The following is an 18,087-nucleotide window of genomic DNA, read 5'->3' as shown; positions in this document are numbered from 1 at the left end:
TGAAGAAAATTAAATTTTTTTGTTTAAAACTTTAAGCTTCAAATCATGTGATGTACACTAGCTATCTTAAGTTCAATTTATTTCTATTTAGCCGGTAAAATCTGAATTTTCTCACGTCAAAATTTGGTAAAGGCCATTTCAAGGAAGTGAGAAGACAGCTGTTAAAAGAAAAAAATTTGAAACATTTTCAAGAAAAAAAATCATAATTTTTTTCCGAATTTTTCTCTCTCTCTATATTATATTAGTTTTGTTTGAAGTAAGATTTTTCTAGAAATATTAATTGCTTCAAATTAATTGGGATTTATTAAAAGTGTGAAAATATGAAAAGCTTTAAACTGTGTAGAAGCCTAAACCCACGTCATATAGATCTCAGTTTTAATATACTTTGACAGATATTAATACCTATATACTGATTTAGAGGGTAAACATGGCCTGGACAACTTTTCAGTTTTGAAAATGGCTTTTAATCATTTGTCAAATGCAAGCCAATCAATGCCCATGACTTCTTTTCTGTACAGCTTCTCGTTATGATTCATTAGTTTCTTAATTCTCTTATTTTCTTGAGCAAATTAAACATTAATCTATTATTTAATTATTAAGATATTTTTGCACGTTTTTAGAAAATTAAATGGCTTGCAGTGTATCCTTTTATCCTTCTACGTCATCATCGTTAAGAAGCTACAGGTACAGAGTGTTTCACAATACATAACAATTTAGAAATTAAGAAGGTACAGGTACAGGGTGTTTCACAAAACATGACAGTTTAGAAATCAATAAGCTACAGGTACAGGGTGTTTCACAAAACATGACAGTTTAGAAATTAAGAAGCTACAGGTACAGGGTGTTTCACAATACATGACAGTTTAGAAATCAATAAGCTACAGGTACAGGGTGTTTCACAAAACATGACAGTTTAGAAATTAAGAAACTACAGGTACAGGGTGTTTCACAAAACATGACAGTTTAGAAATTAAGAAGCTACAGGTACAGGGTGTTTCACAATACATGACAGTTTAGAAATTAAGAAGCTAAAGGTACAGGGTGTTTCACAAAACATGACAGTTTGGGGACGACTTAAAGTTCGTTTTTGAACCCCGGCATTTTTAGATTTAGAAATCAAATTCTAGGAGTAATAATCACAAAATACCCCTAGTCCCACAGTTAGGGTTTCCAATCGGAATTCCATTGCGCGCAATGGTTGCTTCCGCTTGCGCCATTTCATTGTGCTCAATTGCGCTATAATTGTAAAAAAGAAAGCAATTAAATATTCGCGAATTCCGTTGAATTGCACGGAATTGCGCGGAATTGCGTGCATCGGAATTGGTTGCATACCTAAAAATCAATAATTCTAAATGTTATACTTACAAATGCAGCAGATACAAGAATGGAATTAAATATCTCTGTTGATTTAAAAATAATCGAGGCCATGGAGTGTCACTAGTTTCAATAGTTTTCAAATTTTAAAGTTTCTTGTGGTTAAGCTACTAATTAACAATTTAATATGATACATTTTTCATTTGTTCACATTGGATGAAAACAATAAAATGGAAGCTTTTTTCGGTTAAAATTGTAAAGCTCTTTTTATAAAAATTAGATATTTTGCTACAGTGAGAACCAGAAAACTATGGTACAGAAAAACAACATCACAGTGTATTTAATGTTATAGTTACAAGTCGAACAAAATTACTTAGTAACTTATTAAATCACTTATCCAGTTACATGGGTCTGCTTGAGTATAAACTGTCGTCTTCCTATGCCAGATTTTCTGGTTATCATGCTGCACATGTATATCATAAAACAAAAGATTAAGTTTAAATTCAATTTTCTTAGCATTTGAGATTGAAATATTAGTGAAGTTCAGTTTATTGTATGGCACTTCCAAGGTTTAAATTGAATATTTTGTTGTTGAAAGGAATTGCGCAATAATTAATTGCATTTCTTGCGTGCCATAAGGTTTAAATTGAATTTTATCAAAAAATTGAAACACAGCGCAAGAAATTTGGACGGAAATGGGCGCAATTAAATTCACTTGCGCGCAAGTAAAATCCACTTGCGTTGGAAACTTTACCCACAGTATTTACAATAACCACAAAATACTCCTAGTTCCACGGTAAACACAATAATCACAAAATACCCCTAGTCCCACGGTATTTACAATAATCAAAAAATACCCCTGTTCCACTGTATTTACAATAATCAAAAAATACCCCTAGTTCCACGGTATTTACAATAATCAAAAAATACCCCTAGTTCCACTGTATTTACAATAATCACAAAATACCCCTAGTTCCACGGTATTTACAATAATCACAAAATACCCCTAGTCCCACGGTATTTACAATAATAACAAAATACCCCTAGTCCCACGGTATTTACTTTAATCAAAAAATACCCCTAGTCCCACGGTATTTACAATAATCACAAAATACTCCTAGTCCACCGGTATTTACTTTAATCAAAAAATACCCCTAGTCCCACGGTATTTACAATAATCACAAATACCCCTAGTCCCACGGTGTTAACAACTTTTTGTCTTCCTTTTAATGCTTTAAAAATTCGTTTATATGAAATAAAATTTTGGATTTATTGAATAAATTTATTTCTAAAGAATCTTTTTTTATAATTCCGGTACTTTTCAAACCGTGATAAAGCCAAATAAAACTCAATTTGTCCCAGGACTAGAGGAATTATGGTTATAGTTTCAAGAATTATGCATCAAAAAGTAGGTTGAGATAAGAATGCCGCAAATTATTACGAAGATTAAAGACGACCTTCAAGGGGCCTCCCAACTGTCATGTCTCAATTGTCAGTTTCAACAATCAGTTCGAATTAAAAAAAATATGTTCTCTCTGTCGTAAAAACGAATTAGCTTAGTGGGCAAAAAAGTAGATTAAAAATAATGTTCGAAAAAAATGAAAATTTTGAAATAATTCAAACTTTGTATTTTTGGACAGAAGGTATGAATCTAGTCTGATTTTATCTCGAGTAAAGGAAACTAGAGAACTAGAGAAGAATGAAAAGGATGAAAACAATGAGACAAATCGTCATCAAGGACTAACGGCTCTTGACTTTCGTCTCAGGTACAGATGGCATCTTTTTTGGTTATATTTGTTTGAACATTTCTTTTTTGTTCCTCTTTACTAGATACGTTGAAGAACGTATTAGCTACTTTAATTTTAATAGGCGCGCTCCCTTAAATATCTGAAAAATTATGTTCGGGGTACAAAATTGTATTTTGGAGCCAAAACTATTTCTAAAAACAATTTATGATCTATAATCAAGTTTGATAAATTGTTAAACTAATATATCTTGTCTGCAGAATAAGTCTTGCAAAATATCATCAAAGAAAATTTATATAATAAAGTGTCTGAAATCACATTGGATTAAATCCATGCCTAAAGGGACAGTAAGCTTAACCTCAAGGGACCCTTCAAGCAAAAATGGCAATATCCGATTTACAACGGTATTCTTAATATATTTGTCTAATCAAGTAGGAATTGGATATCCATGTTTATAATATTGAAAACTAATCATTTTTATTGTGGTTTTATCCCAAAGTGACATGCAGGAAGATAAAAAGGAATTATCAGAATCAAAAACTTTTAAAACATAGAAAAAAGACAAAATCAAAACACACTATTTATCAGATAAAGGTCTTAATATTACTATTGTTAATCGGGTGTTGCCATCTTTGCATGGAAAGGAATTGAGTCTTCGTCACAAACTCATATTTTCTAATCCCTTTATCTTTACAACTTGATGTTGTAGACCTTTGATATTTCAAAATATAATTTCTGTCAGACTAAAAAATCTAAGTTTGAATTTTTTGATTATAAAAATTTTGAAAAAACATCTAACTTAGTAGTTAATCGTGATTAATCCTTTTACCGTTTGATTGGTCGGCGTTTGTATCAATACAAGAAAGACGACTTTTCTATTTAATTTTTGATTTTTAAAAAGAATTTTTTCATATTACAATTTAACACACGGAGAAGCTGTTAATTGACAGCTTCTCTTTATTTCCATGTTTTTGTGTATCCATGGCTGTTTGAAAGCTTGGGAGAAATAAAAATTTAAAATCGAAAGTCGTCTTTCTTGTGTTGATATAAACTCCAACAGGCGAGATGAAAGGAAGCGAAGGCTGCAGAGAACGCAAAGTTATAGATCCTCTACGGTCCAAGAGACACCAGAGGACACGCCTCCTCATCCTGTAGAAAAGGTGTTTATTTATCTTTAAAAAAGGGAATTTAGCATTTCAATTATGTACATTTTCACCATTTTCATCTAAAGTTTTTTTATTTGAAATCTGATTCATATGAAAAATCTTAATAATTTTTTGAAAAACGCGTGGTTCCTTGAAATTACGTGTATAGTCCCTTTAATATATATTTGCCTACAGTCCCTTTAATATATATTTGCCTACAGTCCCTTTAATATATAGTTGCCTCCAGTCCCTTAACTATATATTTGCCTATAGTCCCTTTAATATATATTCACCTATAGTCCCTTTAATATATATTTTCCTACAGTCCCTTTAATGTATATTTACCTATAGTCCCTTTAATATATATTTGCCTACAGTCCCTTTAATATATATTTAGAAAGAGGTTGTAGTAACTGACCGACTAGGAAACGATATATATGTTCTCGGAGAAACTAATGAAGATCGAATTGCCAGGTATTACACTGTAAACTTGTCAGAGAATGCAAAACTTTTGATTTGGGTAACGTTTATCTTTAGAGACTTAATTCGATATACATACATATGTATATACATATTTATGTTAATCAACGAAAATTTTCAAAAGCGATGTTTTACTGAAAGAACGATTTTTTGGAACAACTTTATAAAGCCAAAGTTTTTTTAACTAAACGAACAATCTTTTGGAAAAACGATAGTTTTTAATAAACAAACTTTTAAAAAAACTATCTTTTTTTAGTAAACAGAAAACTTTACTGAACGAACCATTTTTTTAAATAATCGTTAAATGTAAAAACAAACGAAATAGATGGAAAATTAAAACCAAACAAATATTTTTTTAATCATTGAAAAAATTAATGGAATGGGTCATAACTATAAGTAGCGATCACATTCGAATTCAATTCGGAATCAGCCTATAACCCATTTCATTTTCGCAAACACTCTCTTTCAGGTTAAACTATTGAGAGAAAAAGAAACTGTTTAGGCGCTAAAGCAACAGATTAAATATTTAAAAGTTTAGACCTGAGGTGCTAATCTTGTTAGGTTCAACATGAACTGATCTAGGGAACTTGATCAGTGGGTTAGGAAGATGAAAACTGTTGGAACTTTAAATACCGGACTTGAAGCTTTTAAAGATATCAAGGTGAATTCAGATTATGTCTTTACCAACCAATGCGTTCTGTATCTTTATCTGTGATTTTATATGTATCTGTATCTTTATCTGCATATGTATCTGCATATGTATCTGTATCTGTATCTGTATCTGTATCTGTATCTGTATCTGTATCTGTATCTGTATCTGTATCTGTATCTGTATCTGTATCTGTATCTGTATCTGTATCTGTATCTGTATCTGTATCTGTATCTGTATCTGTATCTGTATATGTATCTGTATCTGTATCTGTATCTGTATCTGTATCTGTATCTGTATCTGTATCTGTATCTGTATCTGTATCTGTATCTGTATCTGTAGATGTAGATGTAGATGTATCTGTATCTGTATCTGCGTATGTATCGGTATCTATATATGTATCTGCATATGTGTCTGTATCTGTATTTGTATTTATATCTGTATCTGTATCTGTATCTGTATCTTTGAAGACAGATTGTCAGCAATCCTCTTAAAAGAAACATTGCAAATTAAAGAGTTTTTTTAATCTTAAAATAAAGCTAGAAAAATGCAGAACTTAGAATTAACCAGATTTCTGAAAATATTTAAAAGCTTTGACTTTTGTTAACTTCTATGTCGGTGTATACCAGAGTGATGTTCTACAGATAAGCGCTTTAAACACAGATTTTAAAGCTCCTAGATTGGTGTTTATCAGACTAATGTACTGCAGACGATATAAATAGATTTAAAAGTTTTGACCTTTACCCCTAGGTCGGTGTTTATCAGAGTGATGTTCTGCATGGTTCCCCCTCCTATGAACCATATCCTAGTCTTAAAGATAAAACCTTCACTTACACTGGTGGGAAGGATTCAAAGGTAGGAGAAACAACATGAAATGCTGGGTATTTTCCAAGTTACGTTTTCTGCNAATAATAATAATAATAATAATAATAATAATAATAATAATAATAATAATAATAATAATCAAAATCTTTTTTTTTTCTTGTGTTTTTATTTATATTTATACTTTCAACAACTGCAAAATTAACGATATGAGTCAATCAATTCTTTTCTTGTGGGTAATAATAATAATAATAATAATAATAATAATAATAATAATAATAATAATAATAATAATAATAATAATAATAATAATAATAATAATAAAAATAATAGTTTGATTAGGTAGAGAGTAGAACAGGCCCTGTATGCTTTCTATCTGGAGAATACAAAGACGACAAACTAAATGGCAGAGCAAGGAAAGAAACCATTTTATTTTCATTAATTGTTAAACATGATAAAGGGACTGTAAGCGTTATTTATTGTGACGTGTCTGATTCACAACAGTACCCGGCCATTAAACCTTCGAGTGATGAAGGATGCATACTGCATGACGGACTTATCCTTATTTATCTACAGAACCGCTTGTAAATGCTGAACACTTTGTTTGGAGGCTGTTTTATATTTTACAGATATCAATATTTGCCAAACTTTGTGAATATGTTATCGCGGATTTCATAAAAAAAATTCGTGGATTTGGAAATCGAATTTTGTTGGAGGCAAATTAATTCTTCACTGGGGTATGTGAGGTACCACACAAATTTGGGCCAGATCGGTTCTGCCGTTTTTACGTTTTTGGATAGAAACAAACAGACAAACAGACAAGCGGAGTCTAAATATAGATTAAAAAGGTGTAGAAAATAAATATTTGCATCAGGATATTGAAAACTGTGTCGGAAACAGAATATTCTTGAGTTTTCGAGAAATATATGTAATGTTAGCTGCACGCTAGCGTACACTCCGGCAATTCAAGCACTATTTTAGAGATAAACAGACAACGTTTTCTGCACTCGATGATCAGTCAAAGGTTATAACCGTTGTAAATCTGGCACCCTCCCTTTTTGCACGGAGGGTTAATTGAAATTACGCTTACATAATAAATTGTATTTTTGGCTTACTGGTTGCTGGATAACTTTAGTAAATATACAAATTGCAAATCTCATTTCCATTTACCAAATAAGTTTAAAAATTTCAAATTGGCAAAAATCCTTTAATTCTAATCTAGAGTTTTTACCTAACCCTGGGCTTTTAGGGCGCTTCGCGCCCATTTTCTATTTTCATTTTGAACATGTTCTCATTGTAACATTGAAAAACAAAGAAAAAAAATTTCGCGGATTTTATAAAAAATAAATATGCGAATTTTCAAGATTTTAAATTTTCTTACAAAAATAAAAAAAAACTTTTTAAATCATTTAAATTTTTATCATTCATGAACCTTTCCGTGGGTCACGCGAGTTCCCACATAAACTTTGGGCCCAATCGGTTCATCTATTTTGACGTTTATTGGATACAAACAGACAGACAAGTAAAATTTATATATTTAGATTACCTTTAAGTAAGATTTATAAAATGTTTACTCTTGTTTAGAGTTTATTTCACAGACGAGAACTGGCTTGACGGATACTTTAAAGGAATACGTCTTCAACAAAATAATATCAAAATTTTTTCAATTTCCCTGCTGTCAATCAAAATGGCTTTAAACGCCTAAAAAAATGCTAAATTGTTCCCTTGCATAACTTTGGACGGGTGTCATATATCACACTAACTGTGAGGCACAGGGGGTCTATTTTTACCGAGTGTTGGAGAATTTTGTAATATTCTATTTTTTTATATTTTGTTGAAAAAACTGCTCTCAGATGGTGTTCTACATGGATTCTGCAGATATTTTGATGTCAAGAATCGACTAACATTTATCGGTAAAAACAACGGGGTTTTTTTACTTTAAAATTTTATTAAAAAATTTTTTTCGATTGTTTTTATTTTCATTCCTCAAACTTCAGTACACTTTTCAAACTGCATATTTTTCTTACATGTACCTATACATTTGACTCCATACTAGACTATCAAGGCGCTTCGTGTCCATCTTTCAGTTTAACTTTTAATTGTTGCTCAATCTTTCAGCATTTTCTTTTCGATAAAACAATAATAAAAATTGTTAAGGTTTTACAATTTTTTTCTTGGATTTAAAAATTTTGTGAAAAAACTATTGGGAGACAATTTTATTAAATTCTGAGCATTCATAAAACCTTCACTGGGGTCACGTGAGGTATACTAAGAAAAATTTGGGCCCGATCAGTTTAGTCGTTTTGACGTTTATTAGTTACAGACAAACGGACCAAAAAAAAACAGACAAGTATTTTATCAATATTGTTTATATTTATAAGTAATAAATATACATTATTGTAGGTATGCACAGAAATGGTAAACCATTTGGAACCTGTTGGAAGATTATCAGAGGTCAGATATATCTATTTAGACACTTGTCTTATTCATTATCTTCATTATGAATACTCTACCCGATCCTTATGAGTCCAAGATGGTTGAGGTTAGTAATCACTAGAATCCCACTAAAGTGTAAAGTTTAAAATTTTTAAAAAAATTATTCCAAACCACTAAATCTATCAGCCCCCCCCCCCCACATTTAATACCCGAAAAAAGTCTGGTAGGTGGGAAGGTATAACCTAAAGGCATAACTAGCACAACTTAATAATAATAATAATAATAATAATAATAATAACAATAATAATTAGGTGGAGGATGTGTTGTAGGTGTGGTTGATGAGGAAGGCCAACTGTCTGGTATTTTTTTCTTCTTAATCTATATTAAAAAAATATTTAAAAATAGGACTGTATGGTTAGATTTGATTGACACTTTATGCAAAAGGGAACAGACCGGTTTAGAACGGTCCTCTTTGTTATGGAGAAAATAATAACAAGTTAATTGTTTGCAATAGTTATATAGCATGTAAGGTATATGAATATTTAGGAACGAATATTGCATATATCTATCCGGATTTTAAAACTGCTCTCGTCGGAAACTTCCGGGACGGGGTACTTGAGTTCGGCCAGGTATGTAGGTAGGTAGGTAGGTAGGAGGGTAAGTAAGTAGGTAGGCAGGTATGTAGGTGGATAGGTAGGTTGGTTGGTTGCGAGGATAGGTTTATGAAGGTGTACCCATATAGGTACGTGGGTAGGTAGTTAGGAAGAAGCATAGATAAGTAGGTGGGGAGGAAGGTTTGTTAGTAGGTAGGAAGGTATGTAGGTAAACAGGTGGGTAGGTAGTTAGGTAGGTTGGTAGATAGCTAGGTAGGTAGGTAGGCAGGGAGCTGGGTGGGTAGGTAGGTAGGTAGGTAGATAGGTAGATAGGTAGGTAAATAGGTTGGTAGGTAGGTAGCAACATATATCTTCAAAACCAAGGTGTGAATATTTTACAGGTGTCATCTGTGAAAAAAGTTACAACTGATAATCTGGGAATCAAAGTACCACAATTTATAGAACCAGAGGGTAGACTGTACAGGTCATTTTATCCATTTATTTAATAGTAGACTTTACAGGTCATTTTATCCATTTATAAACTTGAAGACTTTACAGGTCATTTTATCCATTTATAAACTTGAAGACTTTACAGGTCATTTTATCCATTTATGTACTAGTAGACTCAGGTCATTTTATCCATTTATAAACTTGAAGACTTTACAGGTCATTTTATCCATTTATAAACTTGAAGACTTTACAGGTCATTTTATCCATTTATGTACTAGTAGACTTTACAGGTCATTTTATCCGTTTATATACTAGTAGACTTTACAGGTCATTTTATCCATTTATATACTAGTAGACTTTACAGGTCATTTAAGCCTTTTATATACTATTTTAGACTTTACAGGTCATTTTATCCATTTTTATACTAGTACGCTTTACAGGTCATTTTATCCATTTATATACTTGTAGACTTTACAGGTCATTTTATCCATTTATATACTAGTAGACTTTACAGGTCATTTTATCCATTTTTATACTAGTAGGCTTTACAGGTCATTTTATCCATTTATATACTTGTAGACTTTACAGGTCATTTTATCCATTTATATACTAGTAGACTTTACAGGTCATTTTATCCATTTATATGCTTGTAGACTTTACAGGTCATTTTATCCATTTATTTACTAGTAGACTTTACAGGTCATTTTATCCATTTTTATACTAGTAGGCTTTACAGGTCATTTAGGCCTTTATATACTATAAGTAGACTTTAAATGTCATTTAAGACATTTATATACTATAGTAGACTTGTAGTTAACATCTTGATTATTACAAGGTTTATTACTTACTTAACATCTTGATTACTAGGTTTATTACTCTGTTTCTATCTTAATTATTACAAGGTTTATTACTCAGTTAACATCTCGATTATTACAAGATTTATTACTCAGTTAAAATCTTGATTATTACAAGGTTACCCCAATGAATGAGACTTTAATGAAAACTTGAAACTCTTTGGACTGAATTATTTAAAATTTGAATTAGGGTTTTTAAATGACGCCATTAAATATTATATCTTTAATGAAAATAGTTTTACTATAGAAAGCTGATGGGAATCATCACTTTATAAGTAAAAGCTGAACAAATTCTGCACGGTCGTCTCTAAATTCTCATCCTTTATGGGAAACCCTGTATATAATTTGATTTTTAATAATTTTCATTTTTTTTTTTTGTTTTTTTTCTAATTTTTTATCTTTGCACCTCAGTGTTATATGTTTAAAACTATGAATTATGTTAGATTAAATATTCTAAGTTTTAAATTTCAAAGGTGTACACCATCAATTTACAAAAATATAAGATTTATAAATTTGATTTTTTTAAAATCTATCTAGACGTGAAATATCAACATATGATTTTGTGACTTCTACTCCAACTCTACCCGATCCTTATGAGTCCAAGATGGTTGAGGTTAGTAATCACTAGAATCCCACTAAAGTGTAAAGTTTAAAATTTTTAAAAAAATTATTCCAAACCACTAAATCTATCAGCCCCCCCCCCCCACATTTAATACCCGAAAAAAGTCTGGTAGGTGGGAAGGTATAACCTAAAGGCATAACTAGCACAACTAGCACAACTAAAGATACTATTATTATTGTATATTTTATTCCAATTGATAAAAAAAATTGATAGCCGAATATAAAGTGTATGTGAAACCCGCTAGATGGTATGTGGAACTGACGTATATTCTTCGTTAAGTACAATTCAGATATTCTTCCTGGTTTCACTCGATTCCTGCTTCATCATACGCATTATTGAACTTGGTTTATACAATTTTCTGGTCATAATCCTTTGGAAGGTTTAAACTGTCAAAAATTTTGCCGAGAGAAAAAAGACGATTAATTAAAAAATTAAAAATAAAAATGTTTTGTTCAGATAGCAAATTATAGCATTAAGTTTTAATCAATGATAAATTCTGTTCCTTTATTTTCCTAAATCGTTTATTGTTTTTTTTTGTAAAAAAGATTTGTTTCGTTTCCGAATAACGAGGCCTTACTCTATCTACTCATTGATGTTTTAAAGGTTTAAAGGGACTGTGAGCATAATTTCAAGTGACCCTCCAGGCTTAAGATGGCAATGTCCGATTTGCAACTATACCCCTTAAACCCCTTAAACCCCTTAAACCCATTAATCATGTGAAAAGTGTTGGATTCCGATAATTTCTTCATTGCTTCTCAAAAGCAAGAAATGTGCAAGTCACTTTTGTAGATAAACCAAACTAAAAATAATAAATAGTCTAAAGAAACGTAAACATGGGATATCTAACTTATACAGTTAAACCCTAAATATTAAATACATCGAAAGAATTCATTAAATGTCGTATTCTTCACTTGCTGATAATTGAATGTTGCAGATATTTAGTTTTTTAATGAAATGATTATATGGAGCTCTTTAAAACTGTTTCCGCAAACTCACGGCTATCAATTTATTTTCGCAAATACTGTGATTTCGTAAAATAGTATAAAACCCATTGAAAAATTGTCAAGACGACATTTTATAAACTCTTTTGATGTATTTAATATTTTGGGTTTTACAGCACTTGACCAGAGAATGCTTGTAAGGATACCGTTGTTAATCCGGCATTGTCATCTTTGCATGGAGAGTCACTTGAAATTACCCTCATAATCCCTTTCAATGAATTGTGTTGATGTTTAGGTGCGAAAGTCTCGAGTACCTGGTGCAAATGAAGGTAACAGGGATATTTTTTATTCATCACTAAAGATAAAATATTTAAAATTAACATTCTAGTGTTGAAATATGGAATTTTAAACAAAAAAATTTAACTTTTGATTTTTTTCTTCCTTATGAGTTTTTATCTTAGTACATCCTGATTTGTTTTTATACTCAAGAAAGCTGATATGACTGAATTTGGATAAGTCAAAATTCTAAACGAGTTCATTGTCTTCATTGTTATATTCTGAAAAACGTTTTCTTTAGAAATTTGAAGTTGTCAGTCAACATTTATTCGAGATGATTTATATTTGATATGGAAAACTCAACATTTGAACAATTTAAAAAAATGTATTTTAGGACTTTTTGCGAAGAAATCAATTCCTCCCAGCGTAGTTTTAGGAAAATCAAAAATATTTAAATTATGTCAGAATCTACAATGTTAATAAAGTTACATTTCTAGAATTGAATTTTTTTTAAATCAACGATATTTTTATAAAAAAAAACTAAATTTGATATTTTTGATTTTCAGCTTTCTATCATGGGCAGAAAGTGAAACCAAAGGCAAGGATAAATATTTGAACACAAATTTCGATTTAATTTCTAATTTAACGCTTTATTGTATTTTATCTTTTTTCTGCTCTTCAGCTGGGTGGTCCTCCATGCAAAGATGGCAATATACCCTATTCACAACGTGACCCTCTAAAGTTTTGTAAAAACTGAAGAATTTATTAGAATTAATCACTTTTAAGCCTTGAAAAACGACAATATCTTCCACATTATTGATCAGATAAAGGTTTAAGGGTACCGTTGTAAATAGTGTATACCCATCTTTGCATTTATTTATGTATTTATACCAAGTCCATGGAATATAAGGGAGAAGGAATGATCCGACCTGGCCCGCCCTACCATAGATGATTAAACATGCTTTTCAGACGGTACTGATCATTTGAAATATTTGTCCAATGTTGCAAATACCGCGTACATGTTTAAAGAAAATGTTATTGTATACTTTTAGCTGAAGAAGGCCAAACAAATACTTTTTTGCTCTGTAAAGTTTGGAAGTCAGCTGAAATGATTTATCCGTTGAAAAAAAAGACAGCTGATGCAGAGACCTGGGATGAAAATGCCTACAAGATATTTGATCCAGCAGTTAAGGTTGGTAATCACAAAATAGAGTGCTATTAACTCAAAAAAAATGTTTGTTGAATTTGCACGAAATTTGTCGAAATCAAACTCAGTATCGGAAACATGAGTCCGAATTTAATGAATTTAAGCCGCGTCTCAAATCTGACGGTTTTCATTGAGTGCCGGTTTATTTCTTGAAACATTGAATACAATTTTAAGTGGAACCAACCATATTTAACACGCGGCTCAAATTCTTTAAATTCGGCCTCCGGTTTCATTAATATTATTTTATGTGTGTTCTATGCATAATTCAAAAAAACGTTGGTATTTCCACATAACTGATAACGTGCTTTCCCTATAAAGATGAAAGGAATTACGTCTTTACCACAAATTCTAATTTTCTAATCGCTATATCTTAGACCTTAAATTTATAAACATGTCAAACCATGATCTGTCAGATAAATTAACCTAAATTTAAAATATCTAAGATGATAGCCATTAGGTTGCAAAGATATAGGGATTATAAAATTTGAGTTTGTGGCAACGACTGCACTTATTTCTTGACTTCCTCCCCCGAAATCCAATTTTTATCTCTTAAATATATGTTTTTAAATGAGACTATTACACTCATTCAAGAGAGTAATAATAATGATAAAAACAATAAATAATTGATAACACAGGTTTGGTACTATTCCATGTATTGCTTCAAAACATTCTATAGCAAAGGTATTTATTATAATTTATCTACAATTAACTTTTTACCTTAAAATGAACAATAAATTGATTAATTGATTAATTGATGAATTGAAATAAGGTTTAGACCAAATTTTCTTACCCTTTGGATTTACATGCTTTTTACATTTGTTACCTTCCCTGGCACTGCGCTGTAACTGTGGCCACCAGCCATTGTCTAATATGTCCAATTCACATTGGTACCCTAAACTCTTCAAACCCTTGTCTGTTTGTTTTCTTAAACCAGTGATACATTTTTTAAATTGCATTTGTTCTCTGCAGTAAACCGCAAATCACTTTTGCGGAAAATCGCAGGCAATGGAAAATAATTAATTTTAAAGGTAGAAAAAGAGGAATAAATCTTTAATTAACCAGACAAATGTTTGAAGGGTACAGTTGTGAATCGGACATGCCAATTTTTATATTAAGAATCACTTGAGATTACATGTATACAGTCCCTTTAAAGTTTACAATAAAAATGTATTACCCAGTGAACAGAACTCGTAAAATACTAGTTTAGAAAAGCTGACTTTAATGTCAACTTAAAGTCGGATATAAGTCGATTATTAATAACTAGTCCGAAACTATGGAACAAAAAGTTTACTTTTTCAGACCAGTTTTGAACTAGTCACAAATTTGGAACAAAAAGTAATATATAAATCGACTTTTTTATCCCAGTTTTGAACCAGTCAAAAACTTGGAACCTAAAGTTTTGGTTTGTTCATATCAGTTTTGAACTAGTCACAAACTTGGAACAAAAAGTGGTAAAAATTCGACTTTATCAATTTCAATTTTAAACTAGTCACAAACTTGGATCAAAAAGTCTTGAAAAAGCCGACTTTTCATTTCAGGGTGAGGAGATATTTGTTCGATATGGATATGAGTTAAACTATTGTCCGGACTGGTATTTAGACGCATGGGAGAAAGGTAATTTTTGTCCTACAGGGTCACGGTAAACTAAGGCCAATTTGAATTCGAACAGGGTTCAACTTTGATGGCGCGGCCAGACAGTATCCGGCCTATTGTTTTTAATTGTCTCAGACATGCTGAAAAGAAATTGCAGCGTTGAGGAAAACAAAGTTAAAAATGTTTGTTTTGCGTATGAAACATTAAATCTATATTTTGCAGGGGTCCATATGATTCCATCTAATACGATCCCAAATGTTGATTGATTGATAGAAGGGGGCAGAAAGTAACCATGTTGTTATTAGAAACCACAGACTAACACAGTCCGCTCATAGTCATATGCTCCACCTTGATAAACTAAGCAGGGGTTAAGTTTTACAACTTTTAAAGATATACTCCAATTTGTAAAATGTACGCGGTATTTGTACATTAGACAAATATCTTTTTATTCAAATGAAGTACCGTTTGCAAAACATGTATAATCATCTATGGTAGGGCGGGCCGGGTCGATTCCCTTTCCTTTATATTCCATACTTCTTGATAGTACACGACACAAACAACTTGCCTAAGTTCCCAATGACACAGCTAGTGTATTTTCATGCCTCTGAATGTACTTTCAACCCACGATCCCATTTGGGATCAGCAGAGGCGCAACTAGCACTTTTGGTATGGGGGGTGGGGGGCAAAATATTATTTTGTAACGGTCTGGGGGGGTTCAGTGGGGGGCCCCAATATAGAAGGTTTTTTTTTCAAAATAAAAGAACTTTTTTAAGGGTTTGATGTCGAAAAAAAGAAAATTTTCAGTTGTTACATGCAGATTTGGCTGTGTTCAATTCAAAATCTTTTTTTTTTCTTGTGTTTTTATTTATATTTATACTTTCAACAACTGCAAAATTAACGATATGAGTCAATCAATTCTTTTCTTGTGGGCGCGGAGATTTGTTAAGTAACTTGTTTAATAACAGATTAAATTACAAGAAATAATCATTTATATACTCTGAAAAAAAACATCCTATAAATATATAATTTCAATCATCTACATGGAAAAAGGACCGATAATGTTATGTTTTCTCCTGAAGTTATTGAATTTATGATTGATCATTCTAACCAACATTCATAATTATATTTTATTTTCGATTTTATAGATGTTCTTTCAAAGAAGATAAACAGGTTATCAAATATGATAATCAGTTCACACTGTTCCATTGAGACCGTCAGTTAGAAGTTTGCCAGGTTCAGTCTCAGAATGTTCTCTGGATTTGGAACTGAGTTTTTGCCACAAACTCAAATATTCTAATCCCTAAATCCCTAAATGATATTTCTTTTCATTCTGCAGGGAGGGGGCGTTCCCCCCTCTCAGGTGCTAGGGAGGGCGTGCGCCCGGCCGCCCACCTCCTAGTTGCACCTCTGGGGATCAGAAATGGAATTATATGGACCCCTGGATTTTGTTAAGATTGTTTAGGAAATTTCCCTGTACCAGACTCTATGAAGAATGAGTACAGTTGTATTCCTGCCTGGGCCGAGTCAACTATAGAAGATAAGGTTAGGCTCTATTTCATGGGTACTGGAATAGGGTAAGGTAGTCATACAATTCTAGTGATTCTAGCTTCTGTAACTTGCCTACGTCATAACCCGGTACAGGACACAGAGGATAGGGCACTGGTCCTAGAACTGTCTTGGGATAAGATCTGTTGTAGGCGAGTATGCGCATAATTGTGATTGGCATTTCTTTGGCAGACTTGGAATTCTCCACCAATAGTTTTAATCAGTGACATAAGACATGTACATATCTTCCCCCCGTACCGTATCGACCTTTCATTTGTGCGCGAGCCTCGTAGCTATACCCTATTCCAGTACCCATGCTCTATTTCAATTTTAATCTGTTGCTGTACAAGTCGCCACTATAAACTCTCTCTGGGGTCATGTGAGTTCAGAGTTATAACTCAAAAATTTGTTTCCAATCGGCTCACCATTTTTGACTTCTTAGAAGCAAACAGATAGACAAAAAAAGCAAAGCATTTAATATAGATTAATGTTTCCTTTCATTCATTTCTCTATGTCTTTTTATATTATGTTATAAGTTTTAAAGTACTTAACCCGCACTCAATTGGTCAAATAAATCAAAAACAATGTTACAATTTTTTTTTATTAATTTATACTCTAAAGACTCAATTTAATCTTCTTTTTGGTTCAGGAGTAAAGTGAATCAATGTGTGAATACTTTTCAAGAAGAATGTAAAATGTTGTTGAAGAATACAAAGTTAGTAAATAAATTATTAATGTATGTACTTTTTCTGGTTTTCACATAAAAGAATTAATGAACTTGAAAATAATACGCAATCAACCGTTTTTAAAGTGCAATAGTAGTAATAAGAAGTTTATTGCATGTTTTGCTTATTAAATAAATTAATACTATGCTTTCTGGGCGCTGCTTTGCGCCCATCTTCTAAATTCAATTGCAAACATTTTCTCTATATAAATATGTATTGTGAACTATACATCTATTGAAAAAGAAAAAGCTAAAAAAAAAGTTTGCGGATTTTATAAAACATTTTGTTGGAGGCTAATTTTTAATATTGTGATCATCCATTTGGGCCCGATCGGTTCAGCCGTTTTGACGTTTATTGGAGACAAACAAACCAACAAACACACATAAAAGTATATATTAGCTTTGGATTAGAAATATCTAAAATGTCTGCTCTGTTTTTGACCAACACAAAATAAAATTTATTTGATAAAACTTAGAGCTCTGGGCTTCTTGAATTAGAGTAAATCTAAGCTTATACTGCTAATAATTTATATGGGGGTAGCTCACTTTGGAGTAAGGAAGATTTTGAAAAATTTAACTTTTAAAAGAATATCGCATTTTAGGTATAAATCAATTATAAAGTTGAGCAAAACAAAGTTTATCCAAATATTAGAGTATATAGATATAGAGTTGTCAGATCACCCCCCCCCCC

General features: G+C 31.6%; 2 protein-coding genes and 1 long non-coding RNA gene across 3 annotated transcripts; all 3 read left to right on the top strand.

Moving 5' to 3' along the window:
• The first annotated feature begins 613 nt into the window (after positions 1-613).
• Positions 614-6,206, top strand: LOC111717797 (uncharacterized). The gene is made up of 6 exons (XM_023493243.1): positions 614-684; positions 2,955-3,080; positions 4,120-4,219; positions 4,602-4,678; positions 5,267-5,345; positions 6,084-6,206. The coding sequence occupies exons 1-6, from the start codon at positions 629-631 to the stop codon at positions 6,204-6,206; spliced, it is 561 nt and encodes a 186-aa protein (XP_023349011.1). The 5' UTR covers positions 614-628.
• A 315-nt stretch (positions 6,207-6,521) lies between these two features.
• On the top strand, positions 6,522-13,564 carry LOC111717795 (histone-lysine N-methyltransferase SETD7). The gene is made up of 12 exons (XM_023493241.1): positions 6,522-6,571; positions 7,740-7,783; positions 8,009-8,068; positions 8,559-8,609; positions 8,903-8,950; positions 9,138-9,220; positions 9,586-9,668; positions 11,026-11,101; positions 12,347-12,380; positions 12,722-12,763; positions 12,894-12,925; positions 13,460-13,564. Exons 4-12 carry the CDS (start codon positions 8,561-8,563, stop codon positions 13,547-13,549), a joined length of 537 nt encoding a protein of 178 aa, XP_023349009.1. The 5' UTR covers positions 6,522-6,571; positions 7,740-7,783; positions 8,009-8,068; positions 8,559-8,560; the 3' UTR covers positions 13,550-13,564.
• Positions 13,565-14,130: 566 nt separating this feature from the next.
• On the top strand, positions 14,131-17,415 carry LOC111717796 (uncharacterized). The gene is made up of 4 exons (XR_002768918.1): positions 14,131-14,215; positions 15,073-15,148; positions 16,590-16,669; positions 17,322-17,415. It is a non-coding gene; the product is annotated as an uncharacterized LOC111717796 (long non-coding RNA).
• The last annotated feature ends 672 nt before the right edge of the window (positions 17,416-18,087 follow it).

This window comes from Eurytemora carolleeae, unplaced genomic scaffold, assembly GCF_000591075.1.
Source record: "Eurytemora carolleeae unplaced genomic scaffold, Eaff_2.0 scaffold2157, whole genome shotgun sequence".
In the NCBI taxonomy this organism is placed as follows: domain Eukaryota; kingdom Metazoa; phylum Arthropoda; class Copepoda; order Calanoida; family Temoridae; genus Eurytemora; species Eurytemora carolleeae.
The sequence above is the reverse complement of the archived record's forward strand: the minus strand, read 5'-3'. Positions and strand labels throughout refer to the sequence as shown.

Excerpts from the sequence above, each read along its gene's own strand:
- LOC111717797 (XM_023493243.1), top strand. The coding sequence starts at position 629 with ATGGCTTGCAGTGTATCCTTTTATCCTTCTACGTCATCATCGTTAAGA. Across the intron at positions 685-2,954 it reads TCATCGTTAAGAAGCTACAG|AAGGTATGAATCTAGTCTGA; the intron begins GTACAGAGTGTT and ends ATTTTTGGACAG. Across the intron at positions 4,679-5,266 it reads AATGAAGATCGAATTGCCAG|GGAACTTGATCAGTGGGTTA; the intron begins GTATTACACTGT and ends GAACTGATCTAG.
- LOC111717795 (XM_023493241.1), top strand. The coding sequence starts at position 8,561 with ATGCACAGAAATGGTAAACCATTTGGAACCTGTTGGAAGATTATCAGA. Across the intron at positions 8,610-8,902 it reads CTGTTGGAAGATTATCAGAG|GTGGAGGATGTGTTGTAGGT; the intron begins GTCAGATATATC and ends AATAATAATTAG. Across the intron at positions 9,669-11,025 it reads CCAGAGGGTAGACTGTACAG|ACGTGAAATATCAACATATG; the intron begins GTCATTTTATCC and ends AAATCTATCTAG.